The sequence below is a fragment of the Dermochelys coriacea genome, chromosome 6 (genome assembly GCF_009764565.3).
Source record: "Dermochelys coriacea isolate rDerCor1 chromosome 6, rDerCor1.pri.v4, whole genome shotgun sequence".
In the NCBI taxonomy this organism is placed as follows: domain Eukaryota; kingdom Metazoa; phylum Chordata; order Testudines; family Dermochelyidae; genus Dermochelys; species Dermochelys coriacea.
In genome coordinates, this window is record NC_050073.1 from 108422805 (window position 1) to 108447616 (window position 24812).

Consider the following 24812-nt stretch of genomic DNA (forward strand, 5'->3'; position numbering starts at 1 on the left):
CTCCCTCTTGGATATATTTGACAGGTTTTTTTAGATGTGACAAACACAGCATAGTTGAATTTTTAGTGTAAATTATATCAGTTAGTCTCCAATTGAGCACTTGGAAGTATGACATTTCCCAGTACTTCTAACTGATGTACTTGCAGCCTCTTAATTCATATACTGATAGATCTCTCTCCAGATTTGTAGTATTTCTGGATAAGTACAAAAGATCAGAAGTAGATTTAGTGATGATTTACTCTTCCATGAATTATCTCCAGTTAGACTTCTTTCACCAATAATGAAGCTTTAAAAGAAAAGTGGTATAAAATATTTATCATATCCTTCACTCTTAAGAACCAGGAATCTGTCCACTTGGTTTCTAAGTGCTGGAGAAAGGGGAGGTTGAAGTTAAAAGTAGGCCTTGTCCACTCCTCTCTCCCACAAAGGGATAATCCATTATCTTCCACCAGCTGTCATGCATTTCTGTCTCCAATAAATGAGTGTTTTCATAGGATCCCCACAGAGATCTAAAGGTGAGTTACTCAAGCACATTTTCCAATAAAACCTTTAGTCATTTATTTTGCAACTATGAGCATACATTTGAAGTAACAGCTAATACAAATTATATTTGAAGTGATGCATTAGATTTCACGATTTACAAAATATGAAAAGTGCTTACAATTTTAATTGTTCTACTCTGCACATCTGATAGAAGTCTATCTTTCCTTAAAATACAATATTGGTTTTTTCATAGAATCTTAGAATATCAGGGTTAGAAGGGACCTCAGGAGGTCATTTAGTCCAAACCCCTGTTCAAAGCAGGACCCATTCCCCAAATCGCCCCCACAAGGACTGAACTCACAACTCTGGGTTTAGCAGGCCAATGCTCAAACCACTGAGCTATCCCTCTGCCCCACTGAGCTATCCCTCCTGCCCCCACTATGGATAAGGCGTTACCTCGCTAATTAAAGTGGAGATATAAAAACGGTTACAAAGATTTTGAATAATTAAAGGCCAAAAGAAACTGAGGGTGTGAGAAGGACCAAAACAGTTATACTGATGTAAATTTATAATGTAAGTAATACACAGCTCATGGTATCACAAGGATATTCAAAGAACAAGCATTTTTATTCCGGTAGCACCTACGGCATGTTATCCATACACGAACAGACACATTTTTTGCCCCTAAGAGTGAACACTAAGATCATAGTGGCACTCACTAACAAAAGAATATTTCACCTAAAGTACACAGCATATGCTATTAATATTTCTGAGCAATAATTAAATTTACAGCAACGTGAAGTGTTCAGGAGCCCTCAAAGTTTTTCAGAAATTGCAATCTAAACATCTGTGGATTTATAGAGATACACGTTTCCTACTTGAGCACTAAAGAGGACTATTTTTTTTAATCGCACTCATGTCCCACAATACCCTCTCCCACTCCCACCCACATTGTTTCTTGAATTTTTATCCTGCTCCCACTATTATGGCAGTAGGTCCTGCAGAACCCATGGGATCCCAGTCCCACTGCAGGGCTCTATTTTCTACGGTGTTGGGAATGGCCAAGGAAAACCTTCCCCAAATTCAAGTTTACCAGTTCTGGGAATCCACTGCTACAGGCCCAGAATTTATGTATGTGCATTGCCACTGGGTTCTCAGTTGCAAGTGACAATCTGACCAAAAGGAAATTAAATATAAAGTTGCATCTGACCATTAGTTGGCAGAAGTATGCAGGTATTACAGGTGTCTCCCAGAAGCTGCCAACCTTGCATACCCTATTTGTAACAGGGCAAGAAACCTCCACCTTGGCAACTCAGGAATTTGTCAGTTGTTACCTGAAAGTAGTTCAAACAGTTCCCACTGCATATAATTTAAAAAACAAATATTACAATCTGAATTATGTTTAACAATGCGTTACAGCAGAAATGCATACGTTAAATGAAAACTGAAAATTTTAGTTCCTATGAAAAGTTCTGAATTCACTGGAACAGGAAATGGCAACACAGTATACATTCAAGTTTTAGGCCATCATTCATGACATTCAAGCTAGACGATAACCAAAGAAATAAGAATTACAACAATACCTGACTCCTATATATTTTTTCTTGTTTTTGGATAGGTTTCCTTATTTTCATATCTATCAAAATTTTTAGATGCTTTAGCATGTCATTAAGGCAGCAGTTTGTTTCAGAAACAAAGGTTTGTGATAGCTCAGTGACATTTTAAATATCTGCAAAAAGAAAAAGGAGTACTTGTGGCACCTTAGAGACTAACAAATTATTTGAGCATAAGCTTTCGTGAGCTACAGCTCACTTCATCGGATGCATCCAATGAAGTGAGCTGTACCTCACGAAAGCTTATGCTCAAATAAATTTGTTAGTCTCTAAGGTGCCACAAGTACACCTTTTCTTTTTGCGAATACAGACTAACACGGCTGCTACTCAAACCTTTAAATATCTGATTACCAATGCTTTTAAAAAAACATACATACCGAGAAAGTTAGCATTGCTCAATTTCCCCAACTCTCATTTCCAAGGACAAAAAGTTTGTCACGGGATAAGTTCCCTCTAAGCTCGCTGCTGCCGGCGTGGGCTCCTCCCCCGGAGCTTGCCGCTGCCAGTAGAGAGAGGGCTGTGGGGAGTCCTCTGGCTCCAGCCCCAGGGCAACCTGCCTGCACCCCCAGGGTGAGCCTGCACCCCAATGCTCTGCCCCAGCCCTCAAGTCCCCTCCCACACCCTGAACCCCTCATTCCCAGCCCCACCCCAGAGCTCTCACCCCCTGCACCCCAACCCTCTGCCCCAGCCCTGAACCCCTCATCCCTCACCCCACCCCAGAGCCCACATCCCCAGACTGAGCCCTCACCCCAACCCTCTGCGCTAGCCCTGAGCCGCCTCCCGCTCCCTGAACTCCTCATCCCCAGCCCCACCCCATAGCCCTCATCCCACACACACACACCAACCAACAGACTCCAACGAGAGACTGCTGAATTGGAATTAATTTGCAAACTGGATACAATTAACTTAGGCTTGAATAGAGACTGGGAATGGATGAGTCATTACACAAAGTAAAACTATTTCCCCATGGTATTTCTCCCCCCCACCCCACCCCCCACTGTTCCTCTGATATTCTTGTTAACTGCTGGAATTAGCCTACCTGCTTGTCACCATGGAAGGTTTTCCTCCTTTCCCCCCCCTGCTGTGGGTGATGGCTTATCTTAAGTGATCACTCTCCTTACAGTGTGTATGATAAACCCATTGTTTCATGTTCTCTGTGTGTGTGTGTATATAAATCTCTCCTCTGTTTTTTCCACCAAATGCATCCGATGAAGTGAGCTGTAGCTCACGAAAGCTTATGCTCTAATAAATTTGTTAGTCTCTAAGGTGCCACAAGTACTCCTTTTCTTTTTGCGAATACAGACTAACACGGCTGCTACTCTGAAACACACACCAACCCTCTGTCCTAGTCCTGAGCCCCCTCCCACACTCTGAAACCTTCGGCCCCTTACCCCTATAATTTTGTTATGTGCGGCAATATGGAGGTGATTTGTCACATGAGTGGGAAAAATGAGAGAGAAAACACTGGTCATGGTGTCTATAATGCTCAGCTCAAACATGTCTCTTTTATATTTCCGGTCTAACCTTTAAACACTACTAATACAGTAGTTTCTGAAAGACCTTAAATTTAAGTAAATGCAATATTAAATAGGACAATCTCAGCAACTTTGATTAATAAACATTGTAGCAATACAACAAAAAAGGATATTTTGCTTAGATCATAAGATAAAGTTTAGCATAAAATGTTTACTTTTGTGGGAATCATGGAAGAGATTTATGGCCTGATATTCAGAGGGGCTGAGCATAGGAAGTATTATCTAGTGGTTGGGACACTAACCTGAGACATAGGAGACCTGGGTTCAATTCTCAGCTCTGTAATTCCGTGCTACCTTGGACAAGTCATTTAGGGTACATCTACACAGCAATGTAACCCCAGGCTTGAGCTTGAGCTCAAGCCTAACCCCTCTTGCATCCACACAACTGTGCCAACCTAGGGTCCCAGAACCCTACAGGGCTAGAGCATCTGAGCCCATTTTAAGATGGGATCTAGGGTCCGAACCCTAGTGCTTTGCTTGATTCAGGTCCCAGAAGTCCTTTAGATGCATCTCAGAGTTCCTTGGGGCAACTTCCTTAGTCCCCTCTCTATGCAGACAATCTGTGATGCAGTCTGTTGCACTCTGTTGCAAATGGAAACCACATCTGCCCTTGTAAACAGCAGAAGCTCAGGCCATGATTAACCTATTGTGTGCTGAACACTGGTCTGCAAGCACATTATCAGAAAACCTGCAGAATTTTCAATGGAGAGCAATCAGAAGAAGCTTTTTAAAAAGAGCAGCGCCAGATTTTGGTGCACACAGCACAGACTTCCCTGCGCATGAAGGCCCCCGCCCCACCCCGAATGTGGAGTGAGGACCAAATGACTGTCTGGTGGGGGGGGGGGGGGAGGCAGAGCCCCCGGCTCAGCACAGCTGGGGGAGGATGACACCCAACACCTTTGCCGCTCCCCCTCCCTCCAGGGCAGCCGCTTGGTCTCCACTCTGCTCTCTGCCCCCTCCTTCCCACACCTTGGGTCTGCATGTGCAGAGCTGCCCCAGCAATGTGTACCGTGAGGGTGGTGAATAGGACCCAACCCCAAAACTGAACATCCCATTTTAAAAATTAAGAATTTCAAAGTTTCATTTTAATAGTTTGATAGCCCTCGAGACTGATATTCTAATTATGCTCAGAACAGGTGCACATGGGGCATTTTCCTGCCAATGCAACTCAACCTAAAGGTGGAGGGCCCAATTCTCAGATTGGATGGTAGTTCAGTATAAAGCCTTCTCAAACTGCAGTCATTCTATTGAGACAACTACCAAAGGAGCTAATTATGCAGTTTGTGTGCTCCTTATGGGCACCTGAGTCCCATCAACAGCACCATCACAGTTAGCAAACAGGGTGAGTGGTATAGTTTTCTCACAGTGCAATACATTCATAGGGCTAGAGTGTCAAAACGGGGGTGGGGCAGGGGTGCAACGCTATACACTCTGACATATCCAACTGACAAGCTAACCCTATATTTTCCACAAGAAACTGCATGACTAGACTCTCCATATAAGGCTCTCGGGAACCCTATACAATAGTGTTATGAATTTAAAAACATTTAACAACTAACAAGACAAAAAGGTAATCCTACTCAGGAAAAAGGATGAATCCTACAAAGTTAAACCATGTTAGGCTAAGAAGATTTGCAAATAGTACAGGTAATACTGTCCTATTGCCAAGAAAAGGAGTGCCACCGCTTCTTACCATATGGTTCAATGGATCATTTATGAAGCAAAAACGTTAATAGTTGAAATTTTTCCTTATCCAGAAGCATGTAGTTAAAGTTATAAGCTTGTCAATATTTACATTCTCACCATATAAAAAGGGAATGCCCACAAAAACTTGATGCCTGAAAAATACATGATATGACTGATCCTTATATATATCAAAGCCAAAATATTCAACTTATTTCAATAGTATAGACTACTGTATCTTCAAGAAAAAATTGATTTTCTGTTTTGTGCACATTTCTTTAAATTTATGAGATCAGGAAGAGCAATTCTACTGTAAAAAAAACAAACCACCAATGTGTTGGTACCACACAAACACTAACATCAAGCTTTTTACATAATAAACTATTTGAAATGGTAATACAGTGACACAGGGCCAGGCTATTCTGGGGTGGCTGTATGAAAATGTTTCAAGAAAAATGACCAAGTAGTCTTAGGTTTGTCCTGATTTAGAAATTTTGAAATGTAAAAAACATTTGCAGGATAGGAAAAACATTTCCCACCCAGCAGTACATATGGGCAGCAATGAAACTGACAAGAAATCAGGCCAGTTTCACGCTGTTAGGGCTTAGGAAAATTATGAGCAGCAGCAGACGCAGCCACTGGAGTTTTTCCACTGGGGAGGATGAATGAAGAACAGAGGCAGGAGAAGTAGCAGAGTAGTAGAAGAGGAGAACCACAACAGCAGGTGGGAAGCTCAGGGAGAAGTAGAGTAGTGAGACTCCCCCTTCTATCCTCACAGTACTCCACACTGAGAGGAGTAAGAAAAGGCAGCAAATTTGCTAATATCCAGAGAGAAGGGGCTTTCAAAATTTACCAAACAGATTTTACTGTACAATTCCTACAACATCCCTCTTCCTTAGCAGATAAGATCAGGGAATTGGCTTTTCACTTGGCATTGCTCCTAGAATCAGGCTTCCTTACCATTCATGACACACTGATGCAAGTAACCTTCTGGTTATTATATGTTTGGTAGAATTGTCAATTGTAATGGGCGAGTGTGGAGTGGGAAGGGTCAAGAGACATGCAAATGAGGGAGAAAGATTGACAAGATGAGTTAGAAGAGAGTACTACAGTACAATATGAAACATTTAAATGATTCAGATCCATTAAGTTGTGCACATTGTTAGACCTCGTAACCATATGATCTTGTTATTACCTTTGTCCTCCCTGCCCTCCTTTTGACCAAAAGAAAAGGAGTACTTGTGGCACCTTAGAGACTAACAAATTTATTAGAGCATAAGCTTTCGTGAGCTATAGCTCACTTCATCGGATGCATTTGCACTCACTTGTATTTTGTCTTTAATTATGTTAAAAGCTCAAGGGCAAGGACCCTCTCTAGCTATGTTTGGTGAGCTCCTAGCACTATGTGGTCATGACCTTAATTCAGGCCTTTAGGTATTACTCTAAAGGCTTGTCTACCCACAAAATTTGTGCAGCTTTAATAATAGTGGTATACCTAAAGTGGTACAACACTCTTGGTGTGTAAACAGATATACCTGTACAAAGGTGCTTATACTCCCACACAGAAAGAGGAAGAAGATATACCAATATAAAGGTGCCTTATACCAGTCTAACTGCTTCCACACTGGGGGAATTGTACCGATATAACTATTAAGTAAGAAAAGTCACTCTCCTAACCAGAATTGTTACAGTGGTGAAGAAACTGTGGCCACGTCTACACTACCATGCATGTTAGCAAAAAATACGTTGCTCTGGCGTGTGAAAAAAACACCCCATAGCGATATAAATTAAGCCAGCATAAGTGGTAGTGTGCACAGTGCTATGTTGGTGAAAGACATTACAGCAGCACAGCTGCTGTAAGATCTCTAGCGGGGACACAGTCTGTGCACAGACCAGGCCTTATACAAATGAAATTTTGGAGAGACGGGAGAGAAGAAAGGAGACAAAACAGGGAAGGAGGTACAGAACATAATGTAGGGGAATGAGACAATGGGCTGGAGCAAATGACTGAAAAATAGTAAACAGACTTGAAAGATAATGCAGGAAAAAGATATACCAACTTTATAGGAAAGGAAACAGTGCATCCAGGAAGGAGAAGGTAGAACAAAGTAGAAGAGATGTACATTACATCAAAGTGATAATATGCTATAATAAAACAGTTGTGTATTGTATTTAATTCCTTTAAATTACAAGATGAGTAGCATCAGGGCTGGGAGGGGTTCAACAGTACAGGAGCAAAACATCTTTTTCACTCTTGCCAGTTGGCACTGGATACACATATCAAGCACTGCATAAAAAACTAAACCTTTTACTTAGACCTCATCCACACAGAAGTTGTATCAGTTTTATTAAGAGCATTTTTAAACTGATTTAATTAAACTAGTACAAATCTCTGTGTAAACATCATCAGTTTAAAACTGGATTTCATCAGTTTAGCTTGCACTGGTAAATTAAGTAATGATGCAAGCTGAACCAATATAAAACAGATTTAAACCAAATTAAGTGTCCACACAGAGTTTTGCAATGGGTTAACTAAGTTGGTTTAAAAATGGGAACAACTGTGTTTAGACCAAGTCTTAGCAAAATAACTGTATGCATTTAGCATCACTGTGGGCAAGAGGAGAGAATATACATAGCACATTTAGGATGAATGCATCCGATTAAGTGAGCTGTAGCTCACGAAAGCTTATGCTCAAAATAAATTTGTTAGTCTCTAAGGTGCCACAAGTACTCCTTTTCTTTCTGCGACTACAGACTAACATGGCTGCTACTCTGAAACTGTCTTTAGGATGAATGTTATTTTTGCTGTTTGTTCATTTGGCTATGTGCATATACAATTAGCTAAGATGTGCACACAACTAAGGTAACCATATATAAATTTTTAGAATCTCTGCCTAGGTCTTCCATAGCAACTAGAGATTTCAGGTACCCAACTAGAGTATGTTTCAGAGTAGCAGCCATGTTAGTCTGTATTTGCAAAAAGAAAAGGAGGACTTGTGGCACCTTAGAGACTAACAAATTAATCCGAGCATAAGCTTTCGTGAGCTACAGCTCACTTCATTGGATTCATTCAGTGGAAAACTAGGGTATGATATTCAGAGAATGGTTGCTCAGCATTTTCCAAAAGTTTGGCCCCTTTCAAGGTGTCTCAAATTGGGCACCCAAAAAACACTAATCATGTTTGAAAGTTTAGTCCCTGGTAAGTATTATTAGGTTTCAAAGATCAGACCCTTATGACCTGAATAATGGAAGTTCACAACTTGGAACCACTTCAGGATGCCAATGGCCCTGTTCTGCAGACTTACATTCACGCTTACCTTTGTCCATTACAAGCACTTCCACTTACTTCCATGGGATTACTCAAAGTGGATAAAGTTAAACATGCCTAAATCTTTGCAAGATCAAGGTCTAAAACAGCACCATACATTTTCACATTCAGGAAGTTACCTTAAACAATCATTAGGACTAAAAACTTGTCTTTAATTAAGTCTTGCATTTGGATAATCTGTCAGAGAAACTGTATAAACATATCGAATGGATCAGGAGTTTAACATTTTAGGATTAAGAACATTAGGATATTGCTTATTCCACTATCAGGAACGAAGGGAGCCAATATGTGTAACAATTAAATTGAAATATTTACAATCCATTGCTGTTACCTGTCACATGTTGGGAGTCAGTTACAAGGATAATTCATCTTGCATCACAATCTTAACAGCACTTAAAGAAATTCACAGACTGAGAATGTCTACCAGATCACCTATGACACGCATACATTATTATTTTCAAAAGAAAGTATTCAGGTGCTCAGTTCCCATGGTTGCAGGTATGGTATAAACAGCCTGGTAGCTATGTCTACATTAAGTGTATATTCCCACATGAAATCTGTGGAAGGCTTAAAAACCTCAGTCCTGAGTTTGTGCAAATCTTTGGCAAACTGGTACTTTTACATAGTCATGGACAAATACCAAATAGAAAACATCAACAAACACACCTGATTTTTACAAACTGAGATTTACTTGTGGCAGAGCATTCGATTCCTTTTGCTGGAACGAATAAGTCAGTCACATCCACTAGATTTCATCAAGATTCTTTTTTGTGATAAATTTGGATTTGAGAAAGCAAGCATTATTAGGCTTTTCAAAGCCTGAATTATACCTTGTTTGCTTAAAACTCGTCTCAGAAACTGCTTGTCTGAATGACCTCAAATTATGCCAGTTCTCCTCTTGCAACAAACTACACTTACAAAGTGTGAAGAATCTAGATAGGACCAAAAACACCAGTAAAGGAAATATTACTAACTTAACTCTGGACTAGCATTTCTCCATATTAAACATACATACTGAAAAGAAATCTAAAATCAAAATTAGTTTCCATGTAGGAATCTAACGAGACAATTAGTCACTTCAGTTCTGTGACTCTTGTAGTTAAGCCATTTATTTCCAAGAGATATACAACAATTCCATCACTACCAAACCAGAAAGAAGCATATTTGTAAGAAAGAGCTAGTTTAACTTCACCTGGTGAAGAGATTCAGTGCATTGAAGTTCATTAACTAAACTGACATCCACTCAGTTTTCTTATACTGATGAGACTTCACAGGCATCAACTGGAAGTTGTGGTGACAAAAGTAATTTCTTGGCAAAACTCAACTTAAAGTAATATTTCACATGAAAAAGCTATGTTGAAAGAAGGTTACTTAGGTTCCAAGTTTAATTGAAAGTTTGGAAACATTAGCTTTATGATTGCAACCACAGTTGTGCCCCCTTATGCATCCATCCGATGCACTGAAAAAGACAGAAGTACACTTAGAAAAATAGTATGCGATCATGCATTTAAAAACAGTATAGGGGAAAGAATTTAGGTTTCTTTAATTTATAACAGACAGTACATTTCCCAACTTGCAAGTTCTAAACTTTCAAGTCACAAGCAAAATAACATTATTTTAGAATGTAGTTATGTAGGCAATTTCCTGGCAAAGTTCTCCTTAATATAAACAAACAGTGATTTTTAGCAGTTTCTCTCAGCAAAACATGGGCAGAATTTCATGGTACAAAGAAAAGATAGTTCTCTAGCCTAAGGACTTTCTCCTTGCTTAATTTCCAAAGCCTGTGGCAAACAATAGAGGTATGGGGGGGCCTAAAAAAAACAAAAAAAACCAAACAAAAAAACACACACTAGAAAATTTTAAAATGGGAAATATTAGGCAACATAAATACAGAGCTTGCTGCTATCTTCACCATAATACCACACATTTTGCCAAAACAAAGCAAGATTGTATTCAGAGACCATAATCTTTTCGCTGATTAACCAAACATTATTTGAACTACCGTATACACTCGTTCACAAGCCAAATTTTTTTAGTAAAAAAGGGAAGCATCAGAGAAGAGGGTTGGCTTATGAATGGGTATAGAGGTGGGACACAGCCCTCCCCCCCCCACAACAGAGGGGGCAAGGAGGGGCTGCACAGCCAGGAGGGAAGAGGCGGGGCCGGAGTCTCTCTGCTTCTGGCCACGCTGCTGCTCTCCCCCGAGCCTCCAAAGCAGCTGCAGCTCTGGGGCTGGCAGGCTGCGGCCATGCCGCCCAGCCTGCCAGAGCAGCTCTGGCCAGGCCACAGGCATCGTGTCCCCTGGCCCGCCCCAGTTAAGGTGGGAAGGGATGGGGGAATGTGGAGGTCCCGGGCTAGGGGTGGGTCATGTGGGGGGTGGTCACAGAGGTTACTCCCCGACCCCCAGCTTCTCCTCCCCAAAAAATTTCCCCACCAATTGTTGTCCCGGCCCATCAGGGTAAGCAGCTGGCAGGCCAGGACACTTTGTTTACTTAGGTTTACCTCGGTGCTTGTGGACGCTCGAGGACGCTCGAGGTAAACAAACCATCTTGGCTCGCCAGCAGCTTATCCTGATGGCCGGAAGCCAAAGTTTGCCGCCCCCTGAATTATAGGGGCGGCTTATGAATGGGTCATTAGAAGTTTTCCATTTTTACTTATCCATCGGGTGAGGGCTTATAAACTAACCATCTTATGATCAAGTATATATGGTAATCTGAATTTAATTATTCTATAAAAGATTAAGATAAGGAATACAACTTATTTCTTGTGGCAAGATTATGTCATCTACTATAGATTTATAGATTCCAAAGCCATTTATAGATTCCATGGTCCATATAAGGGACCATTGTGATCACCTAATCTGACTTCCTGTATAACACAGGCCAGAGAACTTCCCAAAAATCATTCCTAGAGCAGATCTTACAGAAAAGCAGTCCATCTTGATTTAAAAATAGTCAGTGACAGAGAATCCATCACAACCCTTGGTAAATTGTTCCAGTGGTTAATTACGCTAAGCATTGGAATTTAGGCCTTATATCCAGTCTGAACTTGACTAGCTTCAACTTCCAGCCATTGGATTGTGTTATACCTTTTTCTGCTAGATCAAAGAGCACATTATTAAATATTTGCTCCCCGTGTAGATACTTATAGACTGTAATCAAGCCACCGCTTAACCTTCTCTTTGTTAAGCTAAATAGACCGAGCTCTTTGAGTCTTTCACTATAAGGCATGTTTTCTAATCCTTCTCATGGTTCTTTTCTGAACCCTCTCTAAACTATCTATATTGAGTTGTGGGCATCTGGACCAGACAATAGTTCAGCAGTGGTCGCACCAGTGCCAAATACAGAGGTAAAATAACCTCTCTACTCCTACTTGAGATTCCCCTATTTGTGCATCCCTGGATCACATTAGCTCTTTTACCCAGTGTCACACTACCAATAGTTGAGAGTCCCACTATTCGTACTTGATGCATTAAAATGGGTGTACAAAGCTAGGAGAAACACTGAGTAAAATCTGAAAATAGGAAGCAGACATTCTTGAAGGAGTGATCAGCTTCCTATATGACAAAGTTACTTTTAAAAATGTTATCCTAAATAATTAATTTGACAAGCCCACCAATTTGGAATATGAAAACATATTATAAAGGCTTGGTCACATGTCAATATTAAGATTCAGGTAAGATTTCCCACTTAAAGCAGAGATTTAGCCTTTAAAAAAATGCCAAAAATTTACAGCACAGTGTTAGTAAAGATGGAATTTTCCTGGACTGCCACTGAATTGGTTGCTTAGTTTGAATTAAATTTAAAAATGAATTTCTGAAACGTCCCAGTGATTGACTTTTTGCAGACCCCTTTTGATAACAAGTGGCTGGTTTGTCACCCTTCAATCCTTCCAAATAGTTAAGACTCATTACCAGCTACCTTTGAATGTACATTAGATTTTAATTAAGCAAAGTTATCAATGATTGTCAAGACAGCAGGGAAAGCAGGAAAAGACAGACTCAATATAGCTGTCACGTCCTATACTTACAATGAAGCTCTTTATGCCTTCATTAAAAGTTACCACTACATCACCAGTGGATGATCCCACTAGTAAAGATAATCACTATTTTCCACAGGACTGAAGCTACATGCTGCCCTCAAAGATGGCTGCCATTTCACTAAAACCTCCCACTGGTTGACGTAAATGAAATGTAGAACATCTATTTTTGTTGGATGCTGTGCCATAACTTACATACTGTAATGTTTTTTCACGCTGATGTTTCTTTTAAAGGATATTTTCTCACTACTTGAACTAATGAGCTATTTTTTAAAAAGAAAACAAACCAACCACAAGAATCCCAGTACATACGCATCATCAGCAGGATTTGAACCCACAAACCTTCATATCCTCAACTCTAAAGACTACACCATTTGGGCTACTGAAATAACATTTTTTTTTTAAATGTGGGAAAGACCTAACACACACTTTGTCAGATAATTATAACTATTTACTAGATCAGTGGTTCTCAACCAGGGATGTGTACACCCCTGGGGGCACACAGAGATCTTCTGAGGGTACATTAACTCATCTAGCTATTTGCCTAGTTTTACAACAGGCTACATAAAAAGCACTAGCAAACTCAGTACAAATTAAATTTCATACAGACAATGACTTGTTTATACTGTTCTATATACTTTATGCCAAAGTGTAAGTACAATATATATATTTTAATTGATTTATTTTATAATTGTATGGTAAAAAGGAGAAAGTCAGCAATTTTTCAGTAAGTGCTGTGACACTTCTGTACTTTTGTGTCTGATTTTGTAAGCAAGTAGTTTTTAAGTGAGACGAAACTTGGGGGTATGCAAGACAAATCAAACTCCTGAAAGGGGTACAGTAGTCTGGAAAGACCAAGAACCACTGTAGTAGATGGTAGGAGGCGGCTTGAGATTTCTCCCATAGCCATCAGCAGAGTGTTACCTATAGTCAGAGCAAGAGGACTAGTAATCAGGACTCCTAGATTCTATTCCTGGCTATGGGAAAGGAGTGTTGTCTAGGGGCTAAAGCAACAGCTTAGGCAGCATCACCAAGAACTGACATCTAACAAATTTTTTCTAACTGTAGGAGACTGAGATATGCAATATTAAGAACTTGGCTTCTACTCCTAGTAAGGACATTCTTAAATAAGATAACTCAGAGATTGTGCATACTGTGCGATTGACACTTGCCTGCCTTCTAAGGTGGTGGTGGTGGGAAAGTGAGCCCTTTTTCAATAAAAAGTTAAAAAGTGAAAAGAAATGTGAACAGCTAAAAGCAGGAGAGAGATCTGAACTCCTTTCCTGGCTTCCAGTTCAGCTCACCTTCCCCTACTAAAGGTCTTTTTATGGAACCTCTCACCCTCTCTTCCCTTCCCAGACTCGGAGCCTGAATCCACTGAAATAGCGCACTCTGCTTGCCATGGGAAAATTAGACTATCCTGACTCAAGAAGGCAGCCTCTTGGCTCAGTTCCAATGGGACTGAAGCCACGAGGAAGATGACCAACCCCTACATTCTAATAGTTAGGAAACAGTGAGGAGATGAGCAGAAGCTTTTGGCACAGACAATCAGGAAGCAGCAATCAGAGTTCCAGGGAGAGAGAAGCTATAGGCTCCAGTGTTGGGGGCTCAGCAGCTTCTGTAAAGTTCTGCAATTCTGAGATGGTCATCCACTGTAAGGAGCTGTAGCCAGCCTGGTGGAGTAGATAGGCTAATTCACATTTTCTACTGCCCCAGGAACATGAGCTCCCTTGTGCCAGGCTTAGGAAGAGTAGCTCCTTCCCCTTTCCCCCCACCTCAAACGTTTTTGCTTCCTCCATATCCCTACAAGACATAGGAAATACTAAGATGAATCCCTGCCTGTCCTTCCATGCCCAAAGCCTCCTTTCACTCGCCAAATTAAGAACCTATGAAAAATCCATAAACATAAGTTTCCCTTAGAAGTGATTAAGTTAGACTTTGTCTACACTGGAAACTGAACGACAACAGTTTTCTCGTTCAGAGGTGTGTGTGGGGGAGAACAACAACAAAAACACACACCCCAACAACAAAAGTTTTGCCGATGAAAAGCGCCAGCGTGAACAGCACTTTGTCAGCAGGAGAGCTCTTCTGCCAACAAAGCTACTGCCTCTCATTGGGGGTGGAAGTTTTTTTTTTGTTGGCGGAAGAGCTCTCTCCTGCTGACAAACAGCGGCTATACTATGTGCCTTTTAGTGGCATGGCTGGAGTGGCACCGCTGTGTCACTAAACGGTGCGTAGTATAGACAAAGCCTTAGGTTATGTGTAATATCCCCCAGGTTCAAAACCCAAACAAAGAAATGCTAATTATAGGTCCCCTCTTACACAGCACATTTCCGTTGACAGTGACAAACTCCATGTTGTCAGAAGGAAGTTCCTTCTGCCTCCAACTGACAAGAAGACACATTGATCTCCCTCAAAGTATAACGACAATCTCATACTTCCCCCCCACAAACATAACAGGTTACATTCAACTTGTGCACATCAACCTTGAATATTTGCTAATACTGATGAGGCTGTAATTAAGATTTTGCATTCTACCACAAGGAAGATGTGTATGTTGTGCGTTGTGTTTCCTTATTAGTTGGAGGCAGAAGCAAGTTCCTTATGAGGAGGAGTCCATCAGTGAAAATATGCTGTGAGGGCATTAGGGTACAGATAAAAGGTGTCCCATAATTGGTATTTCTTTGCTTTATAAGTCTTGCATAGTTGGGGGGGGTGTGGGAGAACATATTAATCAACCTGAATCATTTGTAACGCTAGTTTTTTGTATATGGAATATACATATACAGGACTACATTTTTAGACCAGTTTCCTTTCCATCAAACCGTTCTGATTATAAACTTTTATCCCTACTTATAAATCCTACGGCAACAGATGGTAGCTTACATGCATTATTAAATAGCTACTTTGTTACATTAAGATGGCCTACAATTACTGATTTGATAGCACCACAATGCAATAAATATGCTAGCTATACTTCACATCAAGCCAAAAAGCTTTTCATATTTATTCAGTGAGTATGATACATAAGAATAGGAAAAGCAATTTTACAAGTAGTAACAGATTAGTCTGTCATTAGCACACTGGATGACAATACGGTGGATGTCCAATAAAAGATAATCACCAAAGAACTATAGAGAAAGTATCTTCTCCTCCAGAAATCAGCCTGCCCTAACCTCTCTTCTTAATCTCAGGGCTAGACTATAAACAGTCTGTTACAACCATATTTGATAACTTGTCTGCATGTAAATTCAAAAAGTGAAATAATCATACACAATTGGTTACAAGAACATGGAAACAGAATCCACTTTGCAGATGACATACATAAAGCTCTCACCACAAAACAAATGAGCAATGCACCCATAGCTGCAGACTTGCGAGGCAGAAGCAAGAAAGTGGTTAATTATTCAGTTGACAATCACATTACTGATGTCAACAGAAGACTGCAGGAAGCGAATCCCCTTAGTTTGTTAGCATATAACAAAGAGTGGTGGTCCCCACAGAAATTAAGGAGAACCAATTATCCCAATATTTTAGAGCACTAGTCTAATATTAAGGCATTTATTAAGATAAAGGAGTTGACTTCCTTACAGTCCCCTCCCCAAGGAAATCCTTTTTTAAAAATTGTTTCTTTAAAAATCCACTTCACATGTGTGTGACAAAGAGGATAATGCAAGCCCATGGTCTTGCAAGTGTTACTTCCCCCCCCCCCCCAGTTTTTTATCCCATGAAGAAAGTTAGTCACTTTCATCAGTTAGTATTATTTATTTCAACAACCCAAACAAGTCAGCTACCGTCACCAATTTAACATAAATCAGGGCAGTAGTTCCAATCCAGTCTGACAACACTATGTCAAATGACTACGTAGTCACACACCTTTACAAGAAAAAGCTTTTTTATTCTAATGTGCCATCACCTCCACCTGCCTTTCCTTTGTCAGTAGGTCTGTGGATTTTCTGTGATCAGGTTGGTTAGTACACCATGAAACTAACAAATAATGCTACTATCACAGGGATTGTCTGGAATTGCTGCTTTCCTTCAGATGTGTGCTCAGACTAAAAAGAGTGCACCCTAAATGTCAAGTGCCCTCCCCACAAAACACCCTCCCCTCCTTCAACAGATTATAACGAATCTGCCACGAACAAGACACAAAGCCTTGCTACATAATCAATTAACTGGCCTGCCCCTGCTGCCCCCACCCTTTCCAGGTAGGCACCGGATTAGCCAGACATTTCAGGCTAACGCAAACAGGGTTTCAGGCCAAGGGCACTCCGGGGCCACTCCTCTTACTTGCTGCCAGGCGGCTCTTTCGGAAAGAAGGCAGAGATGGGAGGCGGCGGTTATCGGGCGTCAAGGGTCACATCCTGGCGGCTAGGGTGTTACCAAGGGAGGCGTCACACTCAGTGGGCGGCCTCTCCCCTCCATGCAAAGCACGGGGCTTAAACCCCGGGGGTGGGGGGATGACTAGCCGGCGCGGCCCCTCCCCAGACTGCTCTCAGTGGTCCAGAGGCCCAGGGCTGCTCCCAGCTCCGAGGCTTTCTTCCCCGTCCGGCCGGGAGCTGCCCGAACCGCCCCCACCCCCGATCCCTCCATCGCCCACCCTCCCCCGACAGGCCTCACCCCACTCGAGGAAGTCGGAGACGTATCGGTCCCTGCGGAGCGGCGAGTCGCGGCAGCACTCGGTGTAGAGCCCGACCAGCAGGTCCAGCAGGGTCTCCACGCTCAGCGCGCTCTCGTTGCGCCGCGGCCCGTCCAGCAGCAGCTGCTCCAGCTTCTTCAGCCGCACCTTGGCCGACATGGTGCCGCCGGGCGGAGCCGGGGCGCGCCCGCCCGGGCAGGGGGACGGGGACGTACAGAGGCCCGAGGCGCCGCCGCTTCAGCGTCCCCGCAGCAGCACCATCCGCTCCGCGGCACTCGGCTCGGCGGCCCGGACCCGGCAGCGGCGGGGTCTTCTCACGCCGACATCTTGGGAGCCCCCCCGGGGGCCGGGCAGCTGCTTCCGCGGGTTCTGCCCCAGGCCCGGCTGGTCCATTGACCGGTCCGCCCGGACCCGGCCTCCTGCGCCCGCCTGGCCGCCGCGCCCGGCTTCTCTCAGCGCCCTGGTGTCCGGCACGGGGAACGGGCGTCCGCCACGGCTGCTCCTCCTAACGGGACCAGAGGCCTCAGGTAGCCCGGGACAGCAGCGACTCCTCAGCGGCGGCGAACACGGCTCTGTCCGGAGGAGGCACCAAGCGTCCCCCGCCGGGACCCAGAGCTACGCCCACCACGCTAGCGTCCGCACGCACGGATGGGCGAGGCGGGGCGAAGCCGTACTGAGGAGTATTGGGGGAAGCCGCTTGCCGTAGCGTGAAATGCGGGAAGGCAGCTATGACGTGTCTTTGGAATGAACTCCGCAGATTCGTCACCCGTGAGCGGAGGCGAAACCATTCGTTTCAGCAAATTCGTTCCCTGGCCAGGGAGGGGAAGAGGTGGCTTTGGCGTCTGCTCAGCGGAATCGCATCGGCTCCTCCCTTGTTTGCGATCTGCCTGTGGGAAAATCGCGGCCGCTGCTTTGGGGGGTTTCGGGGAGGGCCAGTGGGTGCGGTAACCGCAGGGCGGGGGCGGGACCGCTGTGTTGCACTGCAGCCGCCCACGCGCAGCGCAGCGCCGGGCCGCCCGCGGGCCAGAGCCGGGCGCAGTGGCAGGGGCTGGCTGAGCGGCTCATCAAGGCCGCCCAGGAGCCGTCGGGGGCAGGGCCGGAGGGGAGCCGTGGTTGGAGCAGGCTGTTCGTCCGGGGCCCAGGACCGCTCAGAGTAGCGTTACTCTGTTACGATTGAAATCCCCCTGAGGGTCACTCCATCCCAAAACCACCGCCCGAGCTTTAGTAATCGTCCATCGGGGTGCTACCCTCTGATAAAAGGTAATATAGTGGTAGCCAAGCTAATACAATAGGTTGTCAAAAAATAGCATACAGGGTATTTTATTTAACCCAGAACAAATGGAACTGGATTCCACCTCCTACAAAAACGTTAAATAGATGAATGTATATAATAAAGTATGTATAAGGGTTTGACTATATATACACACACACACTCACTATAACTTACTGTTAAGTCCACTTAACTATATATCTCTCTCTAAAGGAAGGTGTGCATCCGATGAAGTGAGCTGTAGCTCACGAAAGCTTATGCTCAAATAAATTGGTTAGTCTCTAAGGTGCCACAAGTCCTTCTTTTCTTTTTTGCTAAATGAAGAAAGATATCTGTACTTATCTCAGTCTGCACAGGCTATTATAGGGTTGTTTATTATATCTAGTTCAAAGTTCCCCTTTCCCCAAATATCTCACTGGGTACTATCTACTACCCAAGTCAATCTCTGAGCCTCAAGCACCTCTCATGACTTCCTGAAGGAGAGGGGCTTAACCCAGTGATGCTTGCTTGCGGTGGTGCACATTAGACCAGACCCACTGAAACTGCAGGACTTTTGGTGCTCCTGTTCTGCATCTCTGGGACAGCATGAATCAATGATAGATGACCAGAACTAATGCTCAGGAACAAACAGGCACTTGATACTCAAGAACATGCCATCAAACGTGGACTATCTTGACAAGCCAACTTTAAACTAAGGGACCCTCATCTGCATGTCCGTCTGTCCTGCTCAATCTCCATCTCTCAACTTACTCTTGGCTTCCCCCTGTTCCTCTGGCTGCCCTCTCTCGGTCTGTCCCACAACTGTCTCCCCTCTTCTCCTCTGTCACTCCCCCTCACTTAGAGGTGAGGGGACACCTCCTCTCACTTTTTCACAGGGAGGGGCTACCTCCTATCTATAGAAAAATTAGTGCTTTCACCCTGAACACACCATAAATCCTATGTCCCCATATAGTATGAAATCAGGGCCAGATGGAGTATTACATGCTGGAAGCTATCTCCAGGCATCACGGCCACTTGGGAGTCCAATGGAGCATTACATGCAGGAAGCTCTTGTTTTAGGGGACATTGCCCCTCAGGCATGATGTCTTTTCTAGAACACAATCACTGTGGGTCATGGATTGTGATAACATGCTGGGGATGTTAGTTGGTTCCATGGTTTGTGACGGTGTCTGGCATGTTGGGACCTATTATCTCCATTGCCTTCTCAGATCCTGATCTAGAACTGTATGCTGGTACCTGTCAGCTGCATGCACTGGTTCCACTTAGACTGAGACCTGACTTGCTGAGATCACAACTTGTCTAGTGGTCAAATTGATTATACTAAAAATCTGCACTTCTAAAGTGTAGGGAAGCTACTAGGGAGTTTCTCTACCTTTGTTATCCCATTCCCTTGCAAAAAACATTATTTTACACCGAATATGTAGGTATTTTTATCATTCTAACTGTCCATTAGTTCCTGGTTATAGAGAAATCACTCTTCCTAAAGCAGCTAACTCTATTGTCCCATCTGGCTGTACTGCCCTAAGCATCGTAACTGTCGGAATTGGCTTACTACTGCTGCTGCTGAACTTGAATGGAGCTCTTGGCATTTTCCACTTGTTACTTCTGTTGTAGATCTTCCTTGGAATGAGTTGATCAGAACAATGGGTTAAGAAGGGCAGAGGTTGAAAGACATTGAAACAGGATCCATCCTTCCACTTCTTGTCCACTGCTGCAGGTGAAGGTAATCTCAGCCTCCCTCAGTAGGGAAGGTATACAGGGAACTGCAATTGGATGCAGTAATATGAACTACATACCCATTATTTGTAAATTGTGTCTGCCTCATGTTATTGGTGACTCCAAAGTCAAGGGGTCTGATTCTTTTGGACCCATTTATACCACTTTCACTGTGACACTTGTCAGACTTACCTGCGGTTACAGGAACTCCATTGACTTCAGTAGTTACTTCTGGCTTGCTACAGTGTGAGTGGAGAATCAGGTCCAAGACTTGGAAAGATGGAGGATGGGCCAAAAGATAATATTGGAGTCTGCCTTAAAAAGTATAGGATTTCACACGTCAGACCAGTTGCATATAAGGTAGTTTATTAGAGTGGGTATGCTATAGGTGCTCCATGAGAAGTTAGATTTAAAACACACAGGGATACGAGTTTGGTATTTTTAGAATAGTGCTGGGTTTTGACACTAAGGACTGCAGGTACAAAAAACCTACCTCGTTTACAAATGACATCCTGTGTACACATTCAAACACATTTTTAAGCTTGACTTTGTATCTTAAGGTATACTGATTCTGTTATGCATGTGTGCCAATTCCACATACTAAAAATAGACATGATTTGGCTAAAATAAATGAAATGATTCATCTTACCTGTTATTTTTCCTGTTACATATTTTGGTGGAAGAGTAGTAAAGTAGCTGCTACCACCCAAGACAGACACAGGCCTTGTCTGCACTACTGGGGAAAGTTGATCTAAGCTATGCAATTTGAGTTATGTTAGTAGCATAACTCAAGCCGACGTAGCTTAGATCTACTTATCACGGAGTCCACACTATGCTATGTTGATGGGAGACGCTGTCCCATTGACTCCCCTTACTCTTCTTGTTCTGGTGGAGTACCGGAGTCAGCAGGAGAGCGATCTGCAATTGATTTAACAGGTCTGAATCAATCCCTGGTGCATTGATCATCACAGCGTGGATCCTTCGGTACGTGTACACAAGCCCTTAGAGTCACCCTGGATAGTTCTCTGAAATCTTCAGCTCATTGCACAGCAGCACTCAAAAAGGCTAACAGTAGGTTAGGAACTTTTAGGAAAGGGATAGAAAATAAGACAAAATATCATAATGCCACTATATAAATCCATGGTACCACCCACACCTTGAATATTGTATGTGGTTCTGGTCATCCCATCTCCAGAAGGATATAGTGGAACTGGAAAAGTTTCAGAGAAGGGTAACAAATATGATTGAGAGTATGCAACAGCTTCTGTATGAGGAGAGACTAAAAAGATTAAGCTGAATAGCCCTAGCAGAGGGATGACTAAAGGAGGGGATATGATAGAGGTCTATAAAATTGTGAATTGTGTGGAAAAATGTGTTATTTACCCTTTCACACAATACAAAAAATACAGGGTCTTCCAGTGACATTAATAGGCAGCAGGTTTAATATGAAAAAGAGAAAGTACTTTTTCCACATACCACCCAATTAACCTGTGGAACTCATTGCCATGAGATGTTGTGATGGCCAAAAGTATAATTGGGTTCAAAAAAGAAATAGATAAATTCATGTAGGATAGGTTCTGTGACGTTGCATCCCATAATGTGTTATGGGAATATGCCTATGAGTGTACATATGACATAACTGGAATATGTTTTATGCTACATATGCCATGTAACATATCTATGTAAAGATTTTGATCTACTGAATATATTCATCTTATTTGTATGCATGTGTCATTGTATTCAAAGTTATGAATATTGGCTGTATACTTGTTTGATTTTAAATAGCCTTACTAAGGCATTTGGTCAGCTTCTTTAGAAAGGAATTTGCAAGTTAAGTGCCCAATCAGGAAGCACTTAACAGACAATGGATCTTGGAAGGCTCCAATCCACAAAAGAAGTTGACACGAGGACGTTCATGCATGACTCAGAATTTACAGGTAGCAGCCATGGTTCACCTGCTACCTTGGACATGTGACTTGCCCATGTGACTCAAAACTCCATCTTGTAGCTGGAATTCTACACAGCGGGAGGGAGGAGTATCCACCCGCAAGAGAAAGTCTATTTAAACCCCTGGGAGAGCCCTCCATTTGGTCTTCAGCTGGCTCAAGAGATAGTCTCTCCACCCCCTAGGATACCTGAAAGAAACTGGAACAAAGGACAGTAACTACAGGGATTGTGAGTGATTGCTGGACCCAGATTAGAAGGAGACTAGTCTGTAAAAGGAAGCTTACTGGAACTTCTCTGAGGGTGAGGTTTTTTCTGTATTAGTTTTCTTACTGTATTAGACATAGACTTCTGTGTTCTATTTTATTTTGTTTGGTAATTCACTTTGTTCTGTCTGTTACTATTTGGAACCACTTTGGAAACACTTTCTGTGTTTAATAAAATCATTTTACTTATTAATTAATCCAGAGTATGATTAATACTTGGGGGGGGGGGGGAGAAACAGCTGTGCATCTCTTTCTATCAGTGTTATAGAGGGGGTAAAATGGATTTATTTGGAGTTTGGAGCCCACTGGGAGTTGAGCATCTGAGTGTTAAAGACAGGAACACTTCTCAAGCTGCTTTCAATTAAGCCTACAGCTGTTAGGGGACATGGTTCAGACCTGGGGCTGGGTTTGCAGCAGGCTAGCGGGTCTGGCTCAAACCAGGCGGGGCACTGAAATCCCAAGCTTCCAGGGCAGGAAAGCAGGGCAGAAGTAGTCTTGGCACATCAGTTGGGAGCCCCAAGGGGGTTTCTGTGATCCAACCTGTCACAGGTTCGTCAATGGCTGCTAGCTAAGATGGTCAGGGATGCAACCCCATGTGTGGGGTGACTCTAAGCTTCTGACTACCAGAAGCTGGGAGGGGAAGACAGGTAGATCACTTCATAATTGCCTTGTTCTGTACACTCCTCAAACTGTGGTATGGGTCACGGTCCATCTGTCATGGTCAGAAACGGGATACTGGGCAAGATGGACCATGCTCTGACCCAGTATGGCAGTTCTTATGTTCTAACCTTTTTTATTGTTTTTTTTTCTTACTATAATCTTTAAAATTCTCTTTTATTTCAGATGCAAGCAGAGGGGTTCTCATTCATATGTTTTCTGTAATTGTCCTTGACTTGCAAAACTGTAAACATAAATCCTTATAAAAAGAAAAGGAGTACTTGTGACACCTTAGAGACTAACAAATTTATTTGAGCATAAGCTTTCGTGAGCTACAGAAAGCTTATGCTCAAATAAATTTGTTAGTCTAAGGTGCTGTGGAAAATGCTGAGTATCAGATGTTTTAGAAATGTGTGCCAAGTAATGGAAAATAACAGTACAAGAGGCGGGGCTACGGTTGGCAAGTTGAAGGACAAGGCCAGAAGATTTTGGCTGGACTGAGGACTAAACTTTGGCTGAACTAAGGACTAATGAGATAAGCAGCACCTGAGAGTCTTTACCACCACAAGATAATGGAACCCAAAGATAAGAATGATGAGAACATTGGGTGATAAACAACAGAAAAGGAATAAACAAGTGCTGTATATATATTGCTGTAGGAAGGGAAATAAAGTGCTTTTTACCAGCAACTGTGTCAGTTGTCCTGTAAGCCAGCCTGCTAGCAGCAACAAATGGTGACCCCGACATGATAGAATTCTGTGAATTTGATACCACGGACAGAGGAAGAAATAGCAGGGACCGCCGCTGCCGGTGTCCTCCGTTCAGGTGAGGGACTGGGACGCCCAAGAGGCGGGGGAGCTCCCACTGAAAGGTGAGCGGCGGGGAATCTCTCTCATAATGGGAGCGGCAGCATCAGCAGATGAGCAGGCCATGTTTAAGGTCTTAAGCAATCTGCTTAATAACCAGGGAGAAAAATTTTCCCCAGAAGCTCTGCAAAAATTGCTTCGGTGGGGAAAGCGACGGGGTTTCCTGGTTAATGCAAAGAATGTGTTTGACTCCTCGGTGTGGAAAACAGTGGGGGAAGACCTGTGGGACTTTGTGGGGGTCGGAAATAAAGAAGCTGCTGCCTTGAGCCCTATCTGGCGAACTGTTCATCGAGCCGTTACCACCGCAGCGGCTCAGGCAGGGGCGCGTATTGCATTACGCGAGGCATTAGAATCATCAGCGAAAGGGGCCTTCACGGTAGGAGCGAAAGATTTTTTGGTAAAACAACGTCTATGATTCCTTTGGCGCCGTTGGACCCCAGTGAGGTACCGTTGCCCTTGAAGGATGACTACTCAGATCGGGGCGAACCGATGGCCGTGGATCAGCCTGTGTCGGGGGAATTGTCATCGGGCAATCCAGAGAACCCGTTACAAGGGGGGTTAGGATTGCCGCCCGCGGTTGTGCCACCAGCCCCTCCCCGACACGTTCGGATTACTGACTTGCCTAAAACTGGAGAGTTTGATAACTTGACGCAGGACCAGATAATTCGGTGGTTATATAAGGAAGGTATTGCAGCTCAACAGATGATGGATGAGCTGGATAGAAAGGAAAACAGACCGCAAGGATCATCATGATCGCATCTGCTGCAACAGCTT

At 43.2% G+C, this 24812-nt stretch overlaps 1 protein-coding gene across 8 annotated transcripts in view; it reads right to left on the reverse strand.

Moving 5' to 3' along the window:
- CDC42BPB (CDC42 binding protein kinase beta) overlaps window positions 1-17918 on the reverse strand; it is a 140778-nt gene extending 122860 nt beyond the window's left edge. For 6 of the 8 annotated variants that reach the window (XR_006282312.1, XR_006282311.1, XM_038404547.2 and 3 more), the window contains exon 1: window positions 17301-17893. Coding sequence is in view for 6 of the 8 variants with exons in the window: in XM_038404547.2 (XP_038260475.1) it covers window positions 17301-17478 (178 nt within the window). In the remaining 2 variants the exon portion in view is untranslated. Of the gene's footprint in view, window positions 1-17300 lie in introns of all 8 variants that reach the window. The other 2 variants (XM_038404546.2, XM_038404548.2) reach the window with 2 other exon arrangements.
- Between the last annotated feature and the right edge of the window lie 6894 nt (window positions 17919-24812).